The sequence below is a fragment of the Lampris incognitus genome, chromosome 17 (genome assembly GCF_029633865.1).
Source record: "Lampris incognitus isolate fLamInc1 chromosome 17, fLamInc1.hap2, whole genome shotgun sequence".
Taxonomy (NCBI): Eukaryota; Metazoa; Chordata; class Actinopteri; order Lampriformes; family Lampridae; genus Lampris; species Lampris incognitus.
The window spans coordinates 18539121-18559626 of record NC_079227.1 but is presented as its reverse complement, the minus strand read 5'-3'; the positions used below and the strand labels follow the sequence as shown (position 1 = coordinate 18559626).

The window sequence follows — 20506 nt, the reverse complement described above, 5'->3', positions numbered from 1 at the left end:
TGAAAACTTTGCTGACTAGACTCAGACTAGCTTGGTCTAGTCAGAAAGGCACGAACTGAGGAAGCCTCTTGGATGAGAAGCGAAACGTCTTCACGGATACATACCAAGTCCAGTTGCACTTTGATTCAACTCCTTTGGACATTCATTGCTGATTTCAGCACAGGAGAACTGGAGGAACCCTGGGTGAACCAAAAATAATTCGCCTTATTCACCATAGTCTCCAATGTTAAAATGCCGGTATGAAATTGCATTTTCAAGAGTAGGATTGATCACAGTCACAGCTGGAAATCATCTCAGTACACAATGTTACAATCTCATTTAGCAGACGCTTTTATCCAAAGCTACGTACATCTGAGAGTTAATACAACACAAGCAAGGATCTAGTCAGGAGACAACAACGCAACTAGGGGCCAAAAAACTAGGTTCAAGTCCGATTGGACATAGGTGTCAACAGGCAGTGCACAAAGGCAATGCATAGGAGCATAGAAGGGCCTTTTTTTATTTTATTATTATTAATACCATCCGGTGTGGAGGTGTTTGTGAAAGAGCTGGGTCTTTAGCTTGTTCTTAAAGATGGAGAGGGACTCAGTGGATCAAATGGAGTTTGGTAACTCGTTCCACCACCGGGGAACTACAGAAGAAAAGAATCTAGGTAGTGACTTAGGGCCCCTGTTGTGGTAGAAGTGCCAGGCGCCTTTCATTGGCAGAGCGTAGTGAGCGGAAATGACCTGAAGTAGCAGCGGAAGTAGACCTGAATGAGGGAGTTCAGGTAGGCAGGAGCCGTTTTAGTTGCTGTTTTGTAAGCAACAGGTTTTGAATTTGATGCCGGCATCAACTGGGAGCCTGTCAGTTGCTGCAATAAAACATCTCCCATGGCTGAGCTATGTGTTCTTACCCTTTTTTTTTTCTTTTTTTTTTTATGAGTGAAAGTCAATCAGCAGAGCAGTCATTTACCTTGATTCATTTTATATCATGAAAACCGTGATGGTTAAACACATCAGAAGTCTTTTAATAAGGGCTTTGAAATTATGATCGCCTAATCTCTGTCATTTCATGTCAGACTTGGTCGCTGTTGTGTGAGGGTCCATCTAGGAGGCTGCACAATCACAGACTGACAGGCAAAACATTTTTACATTTTTATTAGGTAGGTTTTTTTTTTTTTGCTTGAGTGGCATATATTAACAACTAGGCTCCAGCATCCCTGCAACCCTGAGAGCAGGATAAGCGGTTTGGATAATGGATGGATGGATAAATTTCCTGTTCAACTGACTTGGGCACTGCACAAAAGTCTTATAAAATCACAAGAAAAACACTGGTTTTTCTGCCCATGTGTCTGTGTATTTCCCTTTTCCTGGTAGGCGAAAAAAGGGGTGGGTTGTCACCAAGTCTGAGCACCGGAGGAGGGGAGATACGTACGCCTGGCAGAGATCTGCAATCTACTGAGTGCACTCCTCTAGTTATTTTTGGTTCATCCAGTGTTCCTCCAGTTCCCCTGTGTTGAAATCAGCAATGAATAATTTACTGACTCGCGAAATATGATCAACTGTTCATTTACTCTCGAGACTCATACCGGAATACATATTTTGACACTGTTGCTGCCCGATCTAAGTCAATGGTCTCACATCTGCAGTTGACTCAGATCGGGCGGCGAGAATGAAGGAAGAGAGGGAGCAGAGGGTAGCGAGAACAAGCATTTTTCACAGGTTTTGAATCACCACAACCCTGTGAGGTTCTTGATCATACAGTCATAACTGAACAAAAAATATTAGGCTGATAGGTCCAGTAGTAAGCGAGATTAGCTGCAGACTCACACACACACACACACACACACACACACACACACACACACACACACACAATCAAATGCAATAACCCCTCTAGGCTACCGCATAGCAGAGGTACTTATGCTGCTATATATCATTTACATTTTCTTACAATGCAGCCTATCGATAAACCAGGAAGTAGTTTTTTTACATTCACGGGTTACCTTGCCAGTGATGTCACTGGCTGACTCAATTTTGGTGGCGTTTCAGAGACACATAGAAGACTGCTCAGTACTGTGGCTGCTAATGGAGTATTATCCCTTCAGTGTACGTTGAGACATAATGTTGAAAATTGTGATTGTTTTCCTTCAAAGATTATAGGTGGATGAATCAAAGACTGAAACTGTGGACTAAGGGAACCAAAGTTTTGTTCATTTATTTTCTAATCATGGTAATAGTTTATGTAGGGTAAATGTAGCCCTTATCCTCAGCAGGTTACCCACGGTCAGATTTATACTCACTTTTGTCACCTTTTCATTCGAACTCTTTTCTCTCATTTTGGGACTGATACTTTATTTATTTATTTTACCAGTAAATACACACAGTTGTCCCAGTGTCTAAGACTGTGTTCGCTATATTTTCCCTGTCAGTATTTCACTGGTATTCCTTTTGAAGTGAAGAAGGGAGATCAAGAGTTTTAGTGAGAGGCTGTCGGGGAGAGAGAGTAGTGAGGAGATGGGATGATTCAGAAAGAGTGAGAGAGACAGACAGAGAGAGAGAGAGAGAGAGAGAAGGGGGTGGTGATGGGGTATTTTGGGAGAGAGTGGGAAGTGTCAAGGGGACAGATCTGTGGGTAGAGGCAGACATCAGGCAACTGCAGGACTTGCTGTCTTTGCCAGAGGGCCCGAACCTCCGGGCCCTCCACCTCCCGCACCACACAACATCCATCCCTCGCCCTGGCAACCTGCATCACACCGACTCCAGTTGCCAGAGGGAGGGAGGGAAGGAGGGATGCAAGAAGAGGGAGAAAGTAGCAGTGAAAAAGAAAAGGGGGCAAGAGAGGGGGAAGGACTGATGCGAGAGAGAGAGAGAGAGAGAGAGAGAGAGAGAGAGAGAGAGAGAGAGAGAGAGAGAGAGAGAGAGAGAGAGAGAGAGAGAGAGCAAGATGAACCGTGTGCAGCAACAAAAAAAAGGAGCAATGACAAAACTTCAGAGAAGACGGGAAGTAAAACAAGAGGGAGGGGGACTTGAGGAGTGGAAGTCGCAAATAAACAAATAGAAATGCAATTGAACAGAACAGAATAAAAGTAGGATAGAAGGTCAAAAACAAAACAAAAACCAGGAGAAATGTGGGCCCACATTGTGTGAGGGCAAGCAAAATGCAGTTAGTATTTCAGAGAGAGGAGGGGAGAGGAATGACTCCCCGCTGATTCTGAAGAAAAAGATCTGTGTGAAAACCTACTGTGTCCGTACACTCCCCAGCAGAAATATGACTACAGGTAGACTTTAGTGGCAGCTCACTCAGTGCAAGATCAGCACATTCTAAACACACACGTGTGCACACACGCACACACACACAACCACTCACACGTATTCACAGTGGCACACACACACGTGCAGTAGTGGCGAGAGCCTTCTGACTATTTCAGCACCAGAAAAGATAAGGGAAGGAAAATATTTCTGCCACTGTGGTGGGAAAAAAAGAGGAAGAGGGAGAGAGGGGAAAGGGAGAAGATGGAGCAAGAAAAAGACAAAATAGCTGAGGCAATTAGCTAAGATCATTATTTCAAGTGCACCTTCAAGGCCTCCGTGTGCTCGCTACACACATCAAAAGTGAAGGAGCTGCTTTTCTCTCCTGCCCATGCCTCTCCAGCATTTCCTCTGAGGCAGGGTCGCCTACCGACACGTCCATCTAAATGGACAAATGAGGATCTGACAGTCATACAGATGAACAGAGGACTGATTTTGATGCATCATTTATTCTGTTACTATACCAATTTGTCTTAAGGACTATGGTCTCTTTCCTTTTTTTACCTCTCTGCCACCTCATACTGTGAAACCAGCATGTGTTTTGAGCATGGCGGGTTATTTCAGTGATGATTTAGTAACTCGTGCTATTCCCTGATCTGATAAAAATGTAGTGTGTCCTCAGTCATCTTGTTTGTTAAATCAGTGCTTTTGTGTTATTTTTCCTCACTTCATTTTAAGGCCCAAAGACTGACTACACATGCGAGCATCACCGGCACAGTAATTTAATTATGTTGACAGGTGCAAGTTAGAAGGAACACATGGCATTTTTATGTTTGAGTATTTTTTTCTGTTAAGCTGTTTTTTTGTTGTTGTTTTTTTTTTTGTCCCACAGCTGAGAGAGACCGATGCCAACCTGGGAAAGAGTTCTCGCATCCTTACCGGCATGCTGAGAAGGTAAGGGGCAGGTAGGGAACCTGTTTCTACTGCACCTCTTTGGATGTACCGTGTTTCACCATTGCCGTGAGCTCACTCCATTATCCACCGGCACAATATCTCACCGATTCACTATGTCACCATCTTTTTTTTTCTTCCTAAGGACATTGTGCATTCCTTCCATCCAGAAGTGTTTATTATATCACTATAGGGTTGTGTGAGGATTTTATTTTCCATGTCTTCATGTACCAAGTTCTTTCATCAGCCTTTAAGGGGGGCGGGAGGGGGGGACTCCCTATCTAACACACATAGTACCCACTGCGGTCCCTGATGGTTAGTTCCAAGTTGTTAAGTATTGAGGTGTCTGGGGCCAAGAGGTTTGCAGGGAGGGGGACACTTACCTGAGGATGTCATTTGTCAAAATATTGGCACCAAATCTATGCCAACATCTTTAGATACTCACTACATCTTGACCGTTATCAATTTATAACCTTTCACCGTAGTAAGTTACAGATAGTGTCAGCAACCCGGTCTTCCACCCACAGCATCGTCGCCTACATAGATGCAAATTGAGATCAGTCAGTGTTAAGCCATGAATTCCTGTCCGCTATCCAAGTTGTAATGGCCCAAACCCTTTGCATAATTTTATATAAATCGTGTCTGCTCTTTCGTGAGCAGTGTCTACTTATAAAAATGGAAACAAAAGTTGTATCGTACTGTACCATTCCATCCATGGTTAGTGTTTAATAAAAAAAAAATCTGAACACAATTTTTTTACTTGAAATATCTCACAAGGAGTTGCATAATTAAACAACATGGGCTATATTGCCTAGCTCACATCAAATTCAGTGTTAGCTGACGGAAAAGATTTTGCGCTCCTGAACTAGAATTTGATTAATTTACTGCTTGAATTTAATCAATTTAATTGATATAGATGCTGTTGGACCAGATATTTCTTGTTGCTATTTAACGTACCATTTTGTCAGATTGCATGCCACCTATAATCTAACTGTGGCTCCACAGTGGGTTTCACCCACCCTGTTGAGAAACACACCATAAGTTCGTACCCACAGAAATGATTCCTGCCCCCAGAGCTGCAAAAAAACAATGTTTTTCTGTTCATGCACTGCACTAAAGTGCATTTATCCGTGATGCCAAGTTTGCCGTTTGAAGGATGCTCGCGCCCTTGTTTAGATATCTACATTTCAGAGAACATATTTATTTCTTGGTGGCACGGTGGTGCAGTGGTTAGCACAGTCGCCTCACAGCAAGGAGGTCCTGGCTTCGAACCCCGGGGTAGTCCAACTTTGGTGTGCCGTCTCGAGTTGTCCTCTGTGTGGAGTTTGCATGTTCTCCCCGTGTCTGTGTGGGTTTCCTCCGGGGGCTCCGGTTTCCTCCCACAGTCCAAAGACATGTAGGTCAGGTGAATTGGCCATACTAAATTGTCCCTAGGTGTGAATGTGTGTGTGTGTGTGTGTGTGTGTGTGTGTGTGTGTGTGTGTGTGTGTGTGTGTGTGTGTGTGTGTCTATGTGGGCCCTGTGATGGCCTGGCGGCCTGTCCAGGGTGTCTCCTGACCTGCTGCCCAATGGCTGTTGGAATAGGCTGCAGCATCCCCACGTCCCCGCGGCCCTGAGAACAGGATAAGCAGTTCAGATAATGGAAAGATGGATATTTATTTCTTTTTTCCTTTAGTTTTTTTCCCCTCTTTTTCTCCCCAATTGTATCCAGCTAATTACCCCACTCTTCCGAGCTGTCCCAGTTGCTGCTCCACCCCCTCTGCCGATCTGGGGAGGGCTGCAGACTACCACATGCCTCCTCCGATACATGTGGAGTCGCCAGCCGCTTCTTTTCACCAGACAGGGAGGAGTTTCACCAGGGGGACGTAGCATGTGGGAAGATCACGCTATTCCCCTCAGTTCCCCCTCCCCCCTGAACAGGTGCCCCGACTGACAAGAGGAGGCGCCAGTGCAGCGACCAGGACACATACCCACATCCGGCTTCCCACCCGCATACAGGGCAGACCGTGTCTGTAGGGACGCCCGACCAAGCCAGAGTCAACACGGGGATTCGAACCGGCGATCCCTGTGTTGTTAGGCAACGAAATAGATCACCACGCCACCCGGATGCCCGAAATCTTTATTTCTGCTACACTGTTAATTTTACACCAGTCATCACCTGTTATTTTCAAGAAAGCAGCTTGTGTTTCAGTTGTGCGATCACTTCCTTTCACATGGTGCACTTCGTCACTTCACTCAAGCAGAACTGTGTGAAGGATGTTTATCAGAGAGGAGGTCTCCTCAGGCCAGTAGGTAAAGAATTTGCGTACTTCATCTGTAGATGTGCTTACTCATGTCATCCTTGAGGGTCTGGTTTCTCTCTTGCCACTCGTGAACGTTTTTTTGTATTCTAATAAGAATATTATATTCAGATATCACGACACGTTGGTCTCATCAACACACAACTACTAGTGTCTCTAGTGTTTGCCCAGGATCTGTTTGTCTTGCAAACAATGCTGCAGACGCGTCCTCCCTATGCAGGCCGGCGAGAGAGGCTAGTTCAGCATGACACGCTTTAGAAAAGGGCAGGAGAAGACAAGCGTCTACTCTACAAGTCTGTGTCCTCACAGTCTTTTCTTCTCCTTGTCTTGCTTTTTCAGAGAATGCACTTACCAGCCACAGTCCACTTGCTCCCCCCCGCCCCCCCACCTCCTCTCTTTATCTCTTGCTTGCTTTCTCTCTAGTTCATATACAAGGACGCCAACCCCACCAGGCACACAAATGCACTCACAGACATGCAAGCAGTCAGATGCAAGTTATGTCTTCGAAGTCTTTCTTTTCACCCCCCCCATCACACAAACTCCTCTCATTCACACACACACACACACATGCACACAAAGACCCATGCAGTGTAATGTCTTGTCACATCTCCATTTCATAAAGGGTCTGTGTGCCTGCCCCTGAACCGTGACGCCATGGTTTTGTATCTCTTGCCCTTTTTCTTCTTGCTTTCCTTTCCCTCCCCCCTCCCTCTCCCTGTCGCCTGCTGTGGATTTTGATTAAGAGTAATATGTAAATGACACGAGCTAAATGTAAAATCCCGGGCCCAGGAAGGAAGTGCCAATTGAAATAGATGCTTCAGTGCCCGTAGACAATTTGGAGGGCGGCTCGCGGGGGCGGCCGGCGGTTACTAGAGAGAGAAGGCCTGGGCAGGGCTGTGACGCCGACTGTAACCAATATTTCTGCATATGTCTCCATTTTGTCAAGCCTGATTAGGAGGGTTGGGGTGGGGTCGGGTTGGGGGGGGGGGCAACTCGCCTGGCGTGTCACCCAAAGCTGTCCAGAAATCATTCATCAACCTGCTACCGCCTCCCTCCGCTTCTCCCACCAGCACCGCCACCCACCCTCCCCCACCCCTTAGTGCTGAAGTAAATAACACGCGCTTATTTCAATATTATCATATTAATGTTAAAGTTCAGCTGTCACGTAATGGGAAGACTTAATCAGACATAGCATTTTAAAGAGGGGAGCTGCCACCTCCCGCCCACCCTGCAGCCCTCCCCCTCACGACACGCCTTACACCCCCCCTCTCTCTCTGGTTAGCACCCCGCTCAAATCAGGATTTATGAGGGCTCTCCAAAGCGGGGACCCGGCTGCGAGCCTCCTACACCGCCTGCCCGCCTGCCTTTCTGCTTGATGGGAGCTCTGCTACCGTTACACCCCCCCCCCCCAAAAAAAAATTCTCTTTACTTGACATTTCCTCATTCTTTGAATAAAATAAAGTGTTTATTTGTAAGGTTCTGGGTTTGGGACACTGGATCTGAAGTCATGAAAGGGAACGGAGGGACATAAAATGATTTTAAAAAAAATAGACTACTGCAAGATGATTCTACCCTCCTCTCCCTCTGGCAATTCTTCCTAATTTCCCCATTCATTTCATTATACGCTCCCCTGGTTTTCATGCCTTTGATTAATAGTGTATTTGTATATGATGTCAGAGTAAATGTAGTTTGTTTTTTACTGGGGTTTTTTTTTCTTCAGAGAGGGCGGCTACTCAGGCACTTTGTTTTTCTCGGCTTGTTTGTCAGGACCGTGCATAGCGGTGCGCTTTAAGTCTGTCAGCAGTGTGTGAAAGACTTAAGAGTATTGTGTGCAAATGAGGGAGCAAGGTAAACCTCTCTCACGGTGAATTCTACCCTCAGCACTGATGGATACAGTCCAGAGACGGGTACAGATTCTGTCTCGCCTCCAAGTTAATGGAGCATTCATCACTTATTTTGTTTATTTAAACTTACTTTTTTCTTCTTCTTTTTTTTTTAACATTCACTGTACTTGAACTAGGGGTGAGAGGTTGTTTGTTTTGTGTTGGTTTTTCAACCAAGTAATCAAACCAAAAGACAAACATTTATTTTTGTTAAAACTTAAAAGTTTTGGGCATCTGGGAAGTGTAGCAGTTACCTACCAACACGGGTTCGAATCCCTGTGTTACTTCCGGCTTGGTCGGGCGTTCCTACAGACACAATTGGCTGTGTCTGCGGGTGGGAAGCCGGATGTGGGTATGTGTCCTGGTCGCTGCACTAGTGCCTCCTCTGGTCGGTCAAGGCGCCTGTTTAGGGGGGAGGGAGAACTGGGGGGAATAGCTGGATCTTCCCACACGCTATGTCCCCCTGGCGAATCTCCACACTGTCAGGTGAAACGAAGCAGCTGGTGACTCCGCATGTATCGTAGTAGGCATGTGGTAGTCTGCAGCCCTCCCCGGATTGGCAGAATAGGGTGGAGCAGAGATTGGGATGACTTGGAAGAGTGGGGTAATTGGCCGGATATAATTGGGGAGAAAAATGGAGGAAATAAAAAAAAAAGGTTTGGGGAATTCCTATGACACCCTTCTTACGGAAAAGAAGAAACATGGTGGTTAGTCATTGAGTGGCGACAGCCATTCGAAATATAATTAGCAACATTTTTGAGTCTATTTTGAGCCACTCTAGCCTTGACCCCATGCATAGGCACACTGACGAGTACATGCAAATGGTTAATATGGTAATGCTGTAGTGTTTTTGTAGCCAATGTACTGTCATGCTAAGGATATAAATCTATTGGCGACATGGAAGAAAGAGAGGCCTTGTCACATTGCTGGTCATTTCTTGTACAATCACACCTCTCCTTGAAAGGTCCCATCGTCTGGTGGCCATCACCCCAGCTGAGCAACAATTAGACACTCATTAATCTCGCTGCCATGGTTCAAGGGAGCCAATTAACTTCAAGCCTCTCTTCTGAATATGACTTGTTGTAAAGAACATTCTGAGATACACACGTCAAATAGCTGTTGCTTTCGTTTGAAATAATATTCCAAGTTTCTTTTTTTAATATATATATGTATATATACAATAGAAACTGTGAACGAGCCCCAATTTATGTCCAGAATTGGTCCCACAAACTTCCCCTCTGCTTCCTGTCACACCAGTGCTACATGGTCACTCAGTAAATGTCATTTGTCTTGTGGTTGGGTTCCAGAGGCATCTATTCATCTGATAATCTAAAGTCCTAAGGGTTTTAATTATTTTGTCACAGGCATGTTAATCTCATAAAGGATTGATAGCAGTGCCTGTTAAAAGAATTCATCACCTTATTAAAAGCCATAATATCAGTGATAGTCATCAGCGAGTAGGTACAATGGATAGCATACAATTAAAATGTTTCCCTTTAGCGGCTATTGAGGCTGTTTCCCACCAAGAAAGGTTCTTGCATACCAGAGCCTCAAAAGGTGTGGGAGGGATTCAGAGAAAGTGCTACCTTTTAAGAGTGCTCTCGTCAACTCCAGTTAAATGTCTTTTTCATTCACTGAATCAGATCTTTTCAAATAGTGAAAGACTGCATTCTGTACATAATTGAGAGAACATCTGAGATGCTGGAGAATGGTCTTCTCAGTAAAATGAAAGCATTAGACCTTGGTAAAAGAATGCTTGGTATCTAAGAGGGAAAATCATATTCTGAAAAAGATGTGGCATAGATGTTCCTAAAATCAATTACAGTTTGAATGAATGAGTTTATTTTGATGATTGAAAAACATGTAATAATGCACTGCAGTCATTACGTACATTAAAAATCAACGAGGATGAAAACACCATAAAGCCCGGAGGCTTGTTTCCATTGTAGTTAAGCCTACAATTTTGTACTTGAAGTATCTGCCAAAGCTGCACTCATGTGAGCTGAAACTATGATCAATGATGTCATCAGGCGATATGTTCTACAAGCTTTTCATTGACAACGAGCAGATTGATCATCACTGGCCATTTGGCCTCGATTGCCACCAAATCCATAGCCTTTTTCTATTTCCATAGTGCTGAAGCTGTAATGAGGCCACTGTGTGCCACACCGTGCCGACAACAAGTCAACTGCATGGTTATCTGTTGTGTTTCCGTTAGCCTTGGTGCTGAAATCAGTACAAGGAAGTCCCACAGAAAAATTACAATGACCACAAAAACTGAGTCGATGCAACAGCATCCATCTATGTAATTCACATGTGGCACGTCTCCCCCTGCTGATCACAACAGACTTTTTTTTGTTTGTTCTTTGATCGAAAAAGACAAATACCTGCTTGTTGCGATTTCAGCACACACGGTAGGATCAGTGCCTGATGTAATAATGGCACTGTAGAATATCAATACTATGCCAGATGTGGTATCACTGAATGTGGCATGATTGTAAAACCAGTCCTTGAATACCAACATTGTTAAGCCCTTCCCCCAGCACAATGTGGTCATGTTTGGCAAGGTTAACAAACAGTGTGGAAAATCCAGAAATGAAAACGGTTTGGAATCATTCCACGCCAAACCATGCACTAATGGAAATGCTATTGGAATGGTTTCTTTCCATGCTCAGAATAATTCGGCTCTGCTATGGAAAAGCACCATAAGGCCCCCCTCACTAGATCCAAAATGGCCCTGTGCCTTTGACCTGGCAAAGCAAAGTGTAGCATGACCTTCCCTGCTGCTACACTGCAAACATCTCAAACATCTTGCCCACCACAATCTGAGGACTTGGGTAAGGGATGCTGCTCCAGGCCCAGTGAGGACCACTGGGGCCCCTAGCAATGAAGAGGGGAGGACGAAGGGGGAAGGAGGTGGGGAATGAAGCGGAGGAGTTGTCTGCTCTCGCTGGCAGCTGATCCCGCATGCAGGTGGTCGAGTCAGTCGCCAGGCAGATCAAAAAGTCAAGGCCCCGGGTGGACTTCCCTTTGAAATGGGAATGGGGCCGAGATATCAGACAGAAAACATAAGCAAGCACCCAGCCACAGAAGAGCTCCATATTCATGCCGGGGACTGGCAGCGGCAGCGGGCAGGAAGATGGACAGAGCTGAAACCTTCAGAGTAAGGCCCGCTCTCTCTCCAGACACTGATTAAGAGATCAGTCCCTGGGCCTGAGCAAGTGAGATACAACAGCCAGTCAATCACCGACACACAAACACGTTCCTCTCCTAAGGTAACGTGTCACAACAAGTGGTCCTTAAGTGGCCAGTTTTGATAATTGTGTTCATGAGTTGTTATTTAAGGAGATACTATGAGTTTAAAGCCCAGTTTCAGACACACATACAGAAACGGGTACTTTTTTCCCTTTATTTCAGAGCAGATAGTATCCTAAAACCTAAATGCTTTCCAGAAGGAAAAGAAATAAAGACAAAAAGTATCTTTTAGTGACAAACAAGACTGGGTTAAAACCTAGTGTATGGCTGGACCTCAACTACATTTAAGCGGCTGTTTTGGGGCAACTACTTTTAAAAAGCGGCTGTGTTGACATTGGGTCCGTCAACAGCGGCTGTACTGGACAGCAGTTTTCAAACGCTGATTATTTATACAGTTAAATAGCACCAAGTTATTCTCTTTTTTTCCGGATTTTTCCCCCTTTTTCTCCCTAATTGTACTTGGCTAATTACCCACCTCTTCTGAGCCGTCCCGGTCTCTGCTCCACCCCCTCTGCTGATCCAGGGAGGGCTGCAGACTACCACATGCCTCCTCCCATACATGTGGAGTTGCCAGCCGCTTCTTTTCACCTGACAGTGAAGAGTTTCGCCAGGGGGATGTAGCACATGGTGCCCCAACTAACCAGAGGAGGCGCTAGTACAGCGACCAGGACACATACCCACATCCGGCTTCCCACCCGCAGACACGACCAATTGTTTCTGTAGGGTCGCCCGACCAAGCCGGTGGTAACACGGGGATTCAAACTAGCGATCCCTGCGTTGGTAGGCAACGGAATAGACTGCCATGCCACCCGGACGCCCTTGCCAATTTATTCTTTATATGAAATAATTACCTGGCTACAATCACTGCTGCCATGATCACTGGAAAGTCAGGGTGTGACACCCCAAATGAATTTGCTTCAGTTACCACCAACTCTCTGAAGACACTAATAATTTTTGCTCTAATTGGGTGTGGCTATTAATGCTGGTGTTTGTGAATTGGACTTTTTTTGGCAATGAAGCGCCTCAGTGGTATCCATGAGCAGCAGTATGTTACGTTTGTTGGTGTGCAAACCGCTGCGCTGAATCACGGCCAATAGGGAAACTCTCCCTTCCGTGTTTACCAGCAACGTTGTTGGTCGGAAGACCAATCGTGTAACTTAAGTGACGTCGTTGGTCGCCGCTAGCTGGAACTGTTGTTTGTCACCTGATCCAGCGGCCCAATCGTGTCAGACTGATCACTCAGTCAGTCACTCGTTCTTAAATATGACCACTCAGTCAGTCAGGGACGTTCACGTTTGTAGGGCTGGCCCCACTGGCCGGTCCAGCCAAAAATGTAATTAATTGCAATAGACGTTATGAAAGGAATATTCTTATATTATTACTGTGGGCATGTGTCCAATATAGCTCAAAATCAACCAAAACTTATAAAAACATCATTTATTCACAGTTATTTTATAAAATATATTTCTAACCCTTTAACCCCAAACGTTGACAACATGGCAATGGCTTTATTGGAGAACCTTTACGTTGCCTGGTCTCCCTCTTGCCTTTGATTCAGTGGGCAGTGGAGTTATAGCTACGCTTGGAAAAAAGTGTGTGGAAAAGGGAATAAGCGTGTTTGTTTTCAGCTGTCTTCAACTACCATTGAAATGACATACAAACAATGTCAGGAAGGAAGAGATGAAAGTGCTCCACTGAAGGCACATAAAGGTCTGGAGGAGGGTGCTTCTGATGTCTCCAAATGTAGTCTCTTTCCGCTTAGTGCGGGCTGGTATGACCTCTCTCTCTCTCTCTCTCTCTCTCTCTCTCTCTCTCTCTCTCTCTCTCTCTCTCTCTCTCTCTCTCTCTCTCTCTCTCTCTCTCTCTCTCTCTCTCTCTCCCTCCCTCCCCTCTCTCAGTCTAGAATATTAACTACTGGGATATGTAGGTCATATAATTAATGGAATTCAGCCCCGGCAGTGGGATGTGGTGTGATGCAAATGGATGGGAGTCTGGGGGCCCTCTTGAAGTCTTGTTGTGAATTCGAACAAAAAGATTTGATTTTCTCTGTTAATTGAGGCTGAAAGACAGAACAAATTACATTTAAGTCTGGGGTGTTTTTTTTTTTTTCCCCCACCCTCCTCCTTCGCTTTCTCTCCCGTCTTTGTATTTGTTTGTTTTGCTCTTTTTAAGTGGGGGAAGCTGATGGCGAGTGGGGGTCCAGCACTGGCAGTGTCTGGGGAGCAGGGCTGTTGGAGTACTGGGCACCTGTGACGCACTCCATCTAAAAACACACAGGGCATACATGAACAAGCATGCCTTTGCATGCGAGCACAATCCTACACACTCCATTCTCATGTTTTAACCTCTGTAATACACTGTTTTACACACACACACACACACACACGCATGCTTACATTCATACCTTTGCTCAAAAACATACATGTAAATGAACATAATTTATTTTTTATTTGGGTCTGTCAGAAGGTTAGTCATGCTATTGAGTTTATATATCTATATCTATATCTATATATAGATAGATAGATATAGATAGATATAGATAGATATAGATAGATAGTTATAGATATAGATAGATATAGATAATATAGATAGATAGATAGATAGATAGATAGATAGATAGATAGATAGATAGATAGATAGATAGATAGATAGATAGATAGATAGATAGATAGATAGATAGATAGATAGAAAGGCAGTGGTTAGTACAATCATCTCACAGCAAGACGGTCCTGGGTTCAAGCCCCGGGGCAGTCCAACCTTGGGGGTTGGCCCTGGTCATCCTCTGTGTAGAGTTTGCATGTTCTCCCCGTGTCTGCGTGGGTTTCCTCTGGGTGCTCCAGTTTCCTCCCACAGTCCAAAGACATGTAGTTCATGTGACTCGACCGTAGTAAATTGTCCCTAGGTGTGAATGTATATCTGTGTGTGTGTGTGTGTGTGTGTGTGTGTGTGTGTGTGTGTGTGTGTGGGCCCTGTGATGGTCTGGCGGCCTGTCCAGGGTGTCTCCCCTCCTGCTGCCCAATGACTGCTGGGATAGGCTCCAGCATCAGCATCCCCGCGGCCCTGAGCAGGTTAGGTTTGGATAATGGATGGACATATATATATATATATATATATATATATATAATCCAGTGACTGATGATTGCTTATGGCATGAAACAGGCTTGTACTGTCTCATAAAGAATTTACTTGATTCACTGGATTATTGTGCTCCTTATTTGTTGAGCACTTTCCCTACCATTGAGTGTTTCTTTTAACAAAGTTATATATACATATATATATATACATATATATATATATATATATATATATATATATATATATATATATATATATACACCTAAATGTTATGAATCCCTGCTTTCATGTCTGGCTGTTTGACAGCAGCTGAATTTAACTGAGGATGTTGTCTACTATACAGAACTAAACATAATTTAAAGCATTTTTTCAAAAAACAAAAAACAAAAAAAAGGTTGTGTAAAACATGTTCGTCCACCCCCAACCCCCACCCCCCACCTTTCACCATTAAGTTCCATACCCAGCTGAACTCGCCAGAGTAGCCGTAGCGAAGCTTTACCGCTCCCTTGTCCCGAGAGTGGCAGACCACTCCCAGCGGACCCCGCTCCCTCTGATCTCCTCGCCGTGTTGCTGCCACAATAACCCCATGTACTACATTTGTACTCGTTCCCTTCGTTTTGCAATTTATCCAGCCTGGCATGATGAGTATTTTTTTTTCTCCTCTATAACACGGTAGTCTTCTGGGTCACTCCGAGCTCTGCCTTCCTCTGCTCCCTCTAGGGGAGCTCCCTGTGTATTTCTTCTCCTATTTTCTATCTAATCCTTCCTTTGTTGGCAAAGGAGTCATATATAAATATATAAATCACGTCTAACCCCAACCCATCCTACCTGTCTGCCTTATACACTGAGGCCGTGGCAGCTTCTGTGTGTGTGTGTGTGTGTGTGTGTGTGTGTGTGTGTGTGTGTGTGTGTGTGTGTGTGTGTGTGTGTGTGTGTGTGTGTTTATTGAACTGAAGGTGCAGGCCTCGGTGCCTTGTGGTTTTGGGTGACGCCAGCAGACAGGGGTTCCCCTACACACCCTTGTGTCATGTGATCTTACACGCACCAGCTTTCAACACGTCATTGCGGAGATCTACCTGTTATACCACACAATTTCTATCAGTTGTTTTTATCACTAATTGCATATTTTCTTTCTTTTGGGGAGTGTTTGTGGATGGAAAAGCAGGTGTTGTTTTTTTCTTTACAGTCTGTGCAGCTTTCTAGGTTTCTCCAGTGTGTTTGGAAAAGTGGACTACTTTTTATTGTTGCTTGCGGTGTGTTCGTGTGTGTGTGTGTGTGTGTGTGTGTGTGTGTGTGTCTGTGTGTGCGTGTGTGTGCGCTAGAGACAGACACTGTGCATGTGTGTGGCTGTGGCTGCTGCTGGGACAATGACAGGGTGCGACTCAGCCTCATTACTCACTGCTCCCAAGCCAAACAAGAAGCACTGCCACCTCTCTCTCTCTCTCTCTCGCTCTCTCTCTCACTCACACACTTCCTCTCCCTCTTTTTTCTCTTTTTTATTCCTCCACCTCGCCCATTAGAGAGTGCTGATGGGACATTTTTTTTTCCTCTTTTTTTTGCAGAAAAGAAAAGACACAAACAAGCCCAGGCTATAGAGGAAGGGGTTGTTGACAAGGGCAAAGACGTGCTGTTGTTTTATATAAGGGATGCATTTGTCTGTTGAAGAATGACTCGCATAACTGGCAGAGCCCCCCCCCCCCTTATATTTTCTCTCCTCTCCCGTACGGGCTCTACACTGGGCTTCTGTTGTGATACCCCGGGCCATAGCTGAATTCTGATCATCTCGAATGTGGCGTGCGCTAACGGGATTTTTGATTTAATTCTCAAATACATTCCAAAGACGTCGGGGGGGGGGGGGGGGGGGATGGACGGACAGCTTTTGTTAAAAGATGGGCAAACGGTGAACGGCCCTTTGTCGCGCGTTTTGCGCCTGGCGTTTGTGAAAGCGGTGAAAGCATGACGAGCAATAAAACAACCCCCGTATCAGCACTATTAGCCATCCATCATCCAGTGCTCCGCTCCAACAAAGACTGCTCTTTGCGCCATCACTTTTCCCAAACACTCGAGGGTCAGCCAGCTATGACATTGAGGTACAGCTCTGTTCGACCTCTCTCGTTCCATCCCGGTTGAGACAGCCACCTTTTTTTTTTTTTTGTATTCCCCCTTTAACCCCGGCAGACCGTCGTTCTGACGAGTTGACTGGAGATCAGTGGTGCGCTCCTCTCTTGAAGTGGCTCCAGGTGTCACTCCAAGGGTGCCCGCCCCGTTTGATCTGCCGTCGAGTGCCTGTCGGGCCACGGTACCCTCTGATTCCCCCGTCAGAGGGGAAAGAGTCGCTCCTGTCCAAAAGTTCTGCTACTTTTGAGTGACAGCGAGCGAGAGGGGCTTGGTGGCAGCAGACTTGACAGTGGCTGTGACAGTTTGCCCAGGCTGCTGTGGTGCGGCGGCAGCAGAACCCTTGATTTCTCTGTCCGTGTGAGTGGGTTTTGTGCAGAGGTGGGTTTTGTTGGATGTGGCGGGGCCCAAAAAAGCCCCAAACCGAAAAGAAAAAGGACGTAAAACAACAATAATTTGACGAGACCAAACCGTTTTCAGCGATAGTATCCTGAGGACTCGCCTTAAGAAGAGGAACAAAAAAGGACCGCATCCTCTTGAACAGCTTCAAATGCTGCCCAAAGGAGGTCCTCGCTGTAACTGGGAATTGTTAGTGGAGTCGCACCAACCAAAAGGACAGATGAAACAAAATGGAGGAACATTGTGGTGATATCTGTGTGACAAACACAGCCGCCTATATCCTTCCTTCCTTTTCATTTTATCTTTTGCCTCGTTTTCTTTTCTTCCCTACCTGCTGTTTGTTTCTGCTCACATTTTCAGGTGAGATCTCAGTCTGAGGCGGCGGGGCCTGCCTTTCGTCTGGAGGCAAGAGGGGGTGGGGAGGGGCATTTTGCGCTGCTGTGTTGTTTGCGGAGCCCACTCCTCCCTTTGTGTGTGTGTGTGTGTGTGTGTGTGTGTGTGTGTGTGTGTGTGTGTGTGCGTGTGCGTGTCTGGCGATAACTTATTCAGCACAGGGCCATTCATCCAGGGGTTGAGCACCGGCGTCCGTCAAGACGGAAAATAATGAGGCGACAGCGGTGCAGAGGATAGCTCCTTCCCTCTGCCTAGGTCGCACACCCCTCTCCACCCCCCCCCCCTCGCCTCCTCCCGCCGCATCTCCTCCTCCTAGCCTCCCATTATCAGCCGATTTAAATGGATAATAGGGGGCCTTCTTCGGAACATTTTGAAGCAATTAGAACCTATCACATTGTCTCTCTCTCTCTCCTGACTGTCATTCCTTCCCAGCATGCCATTGTGCGTACTTCTGGGCATACTATGCAACAGCTGCCTGGAAGAATGCTGAATACTACTACATTAGTGGATGTCAGTGTTTGTTTGGAGGAGAAAGGGGGCTAATTTGTCTCCTGTATCTTTGCACAGTACAGACTAAGCCCAGTCGTACTTGTTGGGCTGCTTGCCATCCGTTGCCATGCCAGGACATGGGATCCCTGTGTCCTGCCAAATTGCAGTTGGGGTGTATCGCCTGCCGGGGCAAAGTGGCCACTACCCAAAGACCTTGCTACCTTTGCACTTTCCATCTGCCCCCATGTAAACTTTGCTCTCGCCATTCCTGCACAGTCTACTGTGGTGGCTGAGAGAGATAAAGCGGAAAGTGAAAAATCGGTCACCGTTTTCAGCTGACAGCCTAGTGAAAAGGATGATCTCTGCAATCGGTGTGAAATTTCTGGAAATTAGATTGCAACTGTGAATCGTTTTAATCTCCCTGGTGGCGATATCTGTGCTGTTTTTTTACACACAGCTATAGTCACAAAAAATAAGTAAGTTGTCTGGGTGTTGTTTACATCTGGAGGACAGTTAGGTATAGTCTTTGCTGTTGTTTTTGTCTTTCAGATCTCTCTTTGGCGAGGCACTAGAGCTTAAAATATTAACAAATGCTGAGATTTGACTTTGTTTTTCTTTGTAGTATTCTTTTCTAACCCATCGATCATACACTCTGCCTCTGTCTGTCTGTATTTCAAAACACTCTAACAGACCCTCAGGATGGTGCAATGAAGCAAAGGCGGCATATTGTTGCCATGTTGTTGATGGCATAAAAGGTCCCCTTTATCACAATGGGCAAACCAATGAAAGATGGACCAGATGTGTGTGTGGTTTTTTTTTCCATTTTTTTTTCTTAAGGAAGTAAAAATGTTGTAAGCCAAGGCTTTTGTGGGCACCGATATTCAAAAGGGGCTCCTGTCAAACTACTTCACCAATGTTTTGGTCCCTTTTCTCACTGAAAAGCTTCTAACCTTGACTGTTTTTATATTCAACACAAAATAGTGTGTTTTTTTTTAACATTCCACAGATTAGGAGGCAAAAGGACAGAGCCCTATCACCCCACCCATTCCTTAGCTTGGTTCAATGGTGCTCGCTTTGAGGGGCATTCAGAGACAGTGTTAAGCACAGCTGTTTTTACAAGTACCGCAGAAAGTAATACTTTGAAAATATCTCATTTGCCAAATGCACTCAATATGACTCCCCTTATACCCAAAAATCCAGTCTTGAGCTTTTTTTGAACTCGTTCTTTTGTTCTATGAAACCCGTAGTGTGATTCTCTGCTGTCAGAATTTCAATGTGCCGGATAAGATGGGTCTGACAGCGGAAAAGATGACAAAAAGCAAAGGCAGAAAAAAAAATCTTTTTTTGGTGTCGGGTCATTTAATCATTAATTTTCAGGTCAAAGGTGTCACTATTCATAGTTCTCACGGCGTATTAACTTTTTATCTTATATACCAGATGTAAGATTTAAACTTTCCATCTGTAGGAATCAGAAGTGGTCTGATAACACAGGTGATTTGTCATGGTTGCATGGTAGAAGCAAATCACTACAAACTGTTGCTGTGGCAGGTTATTGACCCAGTTCAACTCGGTCGTTGACCCTGTTGCAAATTACCAATGTTGCAGAAATGGGCCGTCATTTCAAGCTGCCCAACCAGCAAGCCGTGGTTTTGACATCCTGTTTGCCAAGCTTTTAGTTTTCCTTTAAAATCTCCTGCAAACCCACTTCAAACAACGAGCAACTGGATCATTTGACTACTCTGATCTTTGCTAATCCTGGCGAGAAATTGGGGAAAATGCCACAAACGCTACCAAACCTTCCTCTTCCAAGCCATCCTGGTCGCTGCTCCACCCCCTCTGCCAATCCAGGGAGAGCTGCAGACTACCACATGCCTCCTCCGATACATGTGGAGTCGCCAGCTGCTTCTTTTCACCTGACAGTGAGGAGTTTCGCCAGGGGGATGTAGCATGTGGGAGGCTCACGCTATTCCCCCCAGTTCCCACCCCCGACCGACCAGAGGAGGCGCTACTGCAGCGACCAGGACACACACCCACATCCGGCTTCCCACCCGCAGACACGGCCAATTGTGTCTGTAGGGATGCCCGACCAAGCCGGAGGTAACACGGGGATTCGAACCGGCGATCCCCGTGTTGGTAGGCAACGGAATAGACCGCCACGCTACCCGAACGCCCTGCTCCAAATTTTTTAACACTCTCACAAAATGATAGCTTCACCTATGTGCCTGTATGTTTTAGTCACCTCAAACTGGTGAATGCAAACACAAACACATGCAAAAAAAAAAAAACCACACACACACACACAGTCTGTCTGTTACACCACATTACTACATCAGTGTTTGGTTTGAATGTGTAGGAGAAAGGGAGACTGAGAGGGGAAATTGTGTGCTCTGCTGGTGTCTCACTTCACTCAGCC

The 20506-nt window shown here is 45.5% G+C and overlaps 1 protein-coding gene across 2 annotated transcripts in view; it reads left to right on the top strand.

The window, feature by feature from the left end:
- The window catches only part of vti1a (vesicle transport through interaction with t-SNAREs 1A), a 192073-nt gene that overhangs the window by 133951 nt on the left and 37616 nt on the right, over nt 1-20506 (top strand). The window contains exon 7 of one of the 2 annotated variants that reach the window (XM_056297238.1): nt 4126-4187. In XM_056297238.1, the coding sequence (XP_056153213.1) occupies nt 4126-4187 (62 nt within the window). Of the gene's footprint in view, nt 1-4125; nt 4192-20506 lie in introns of those variants that run through there. The other variant, XM_056297239.1, reaches the window with a different exon arrangement.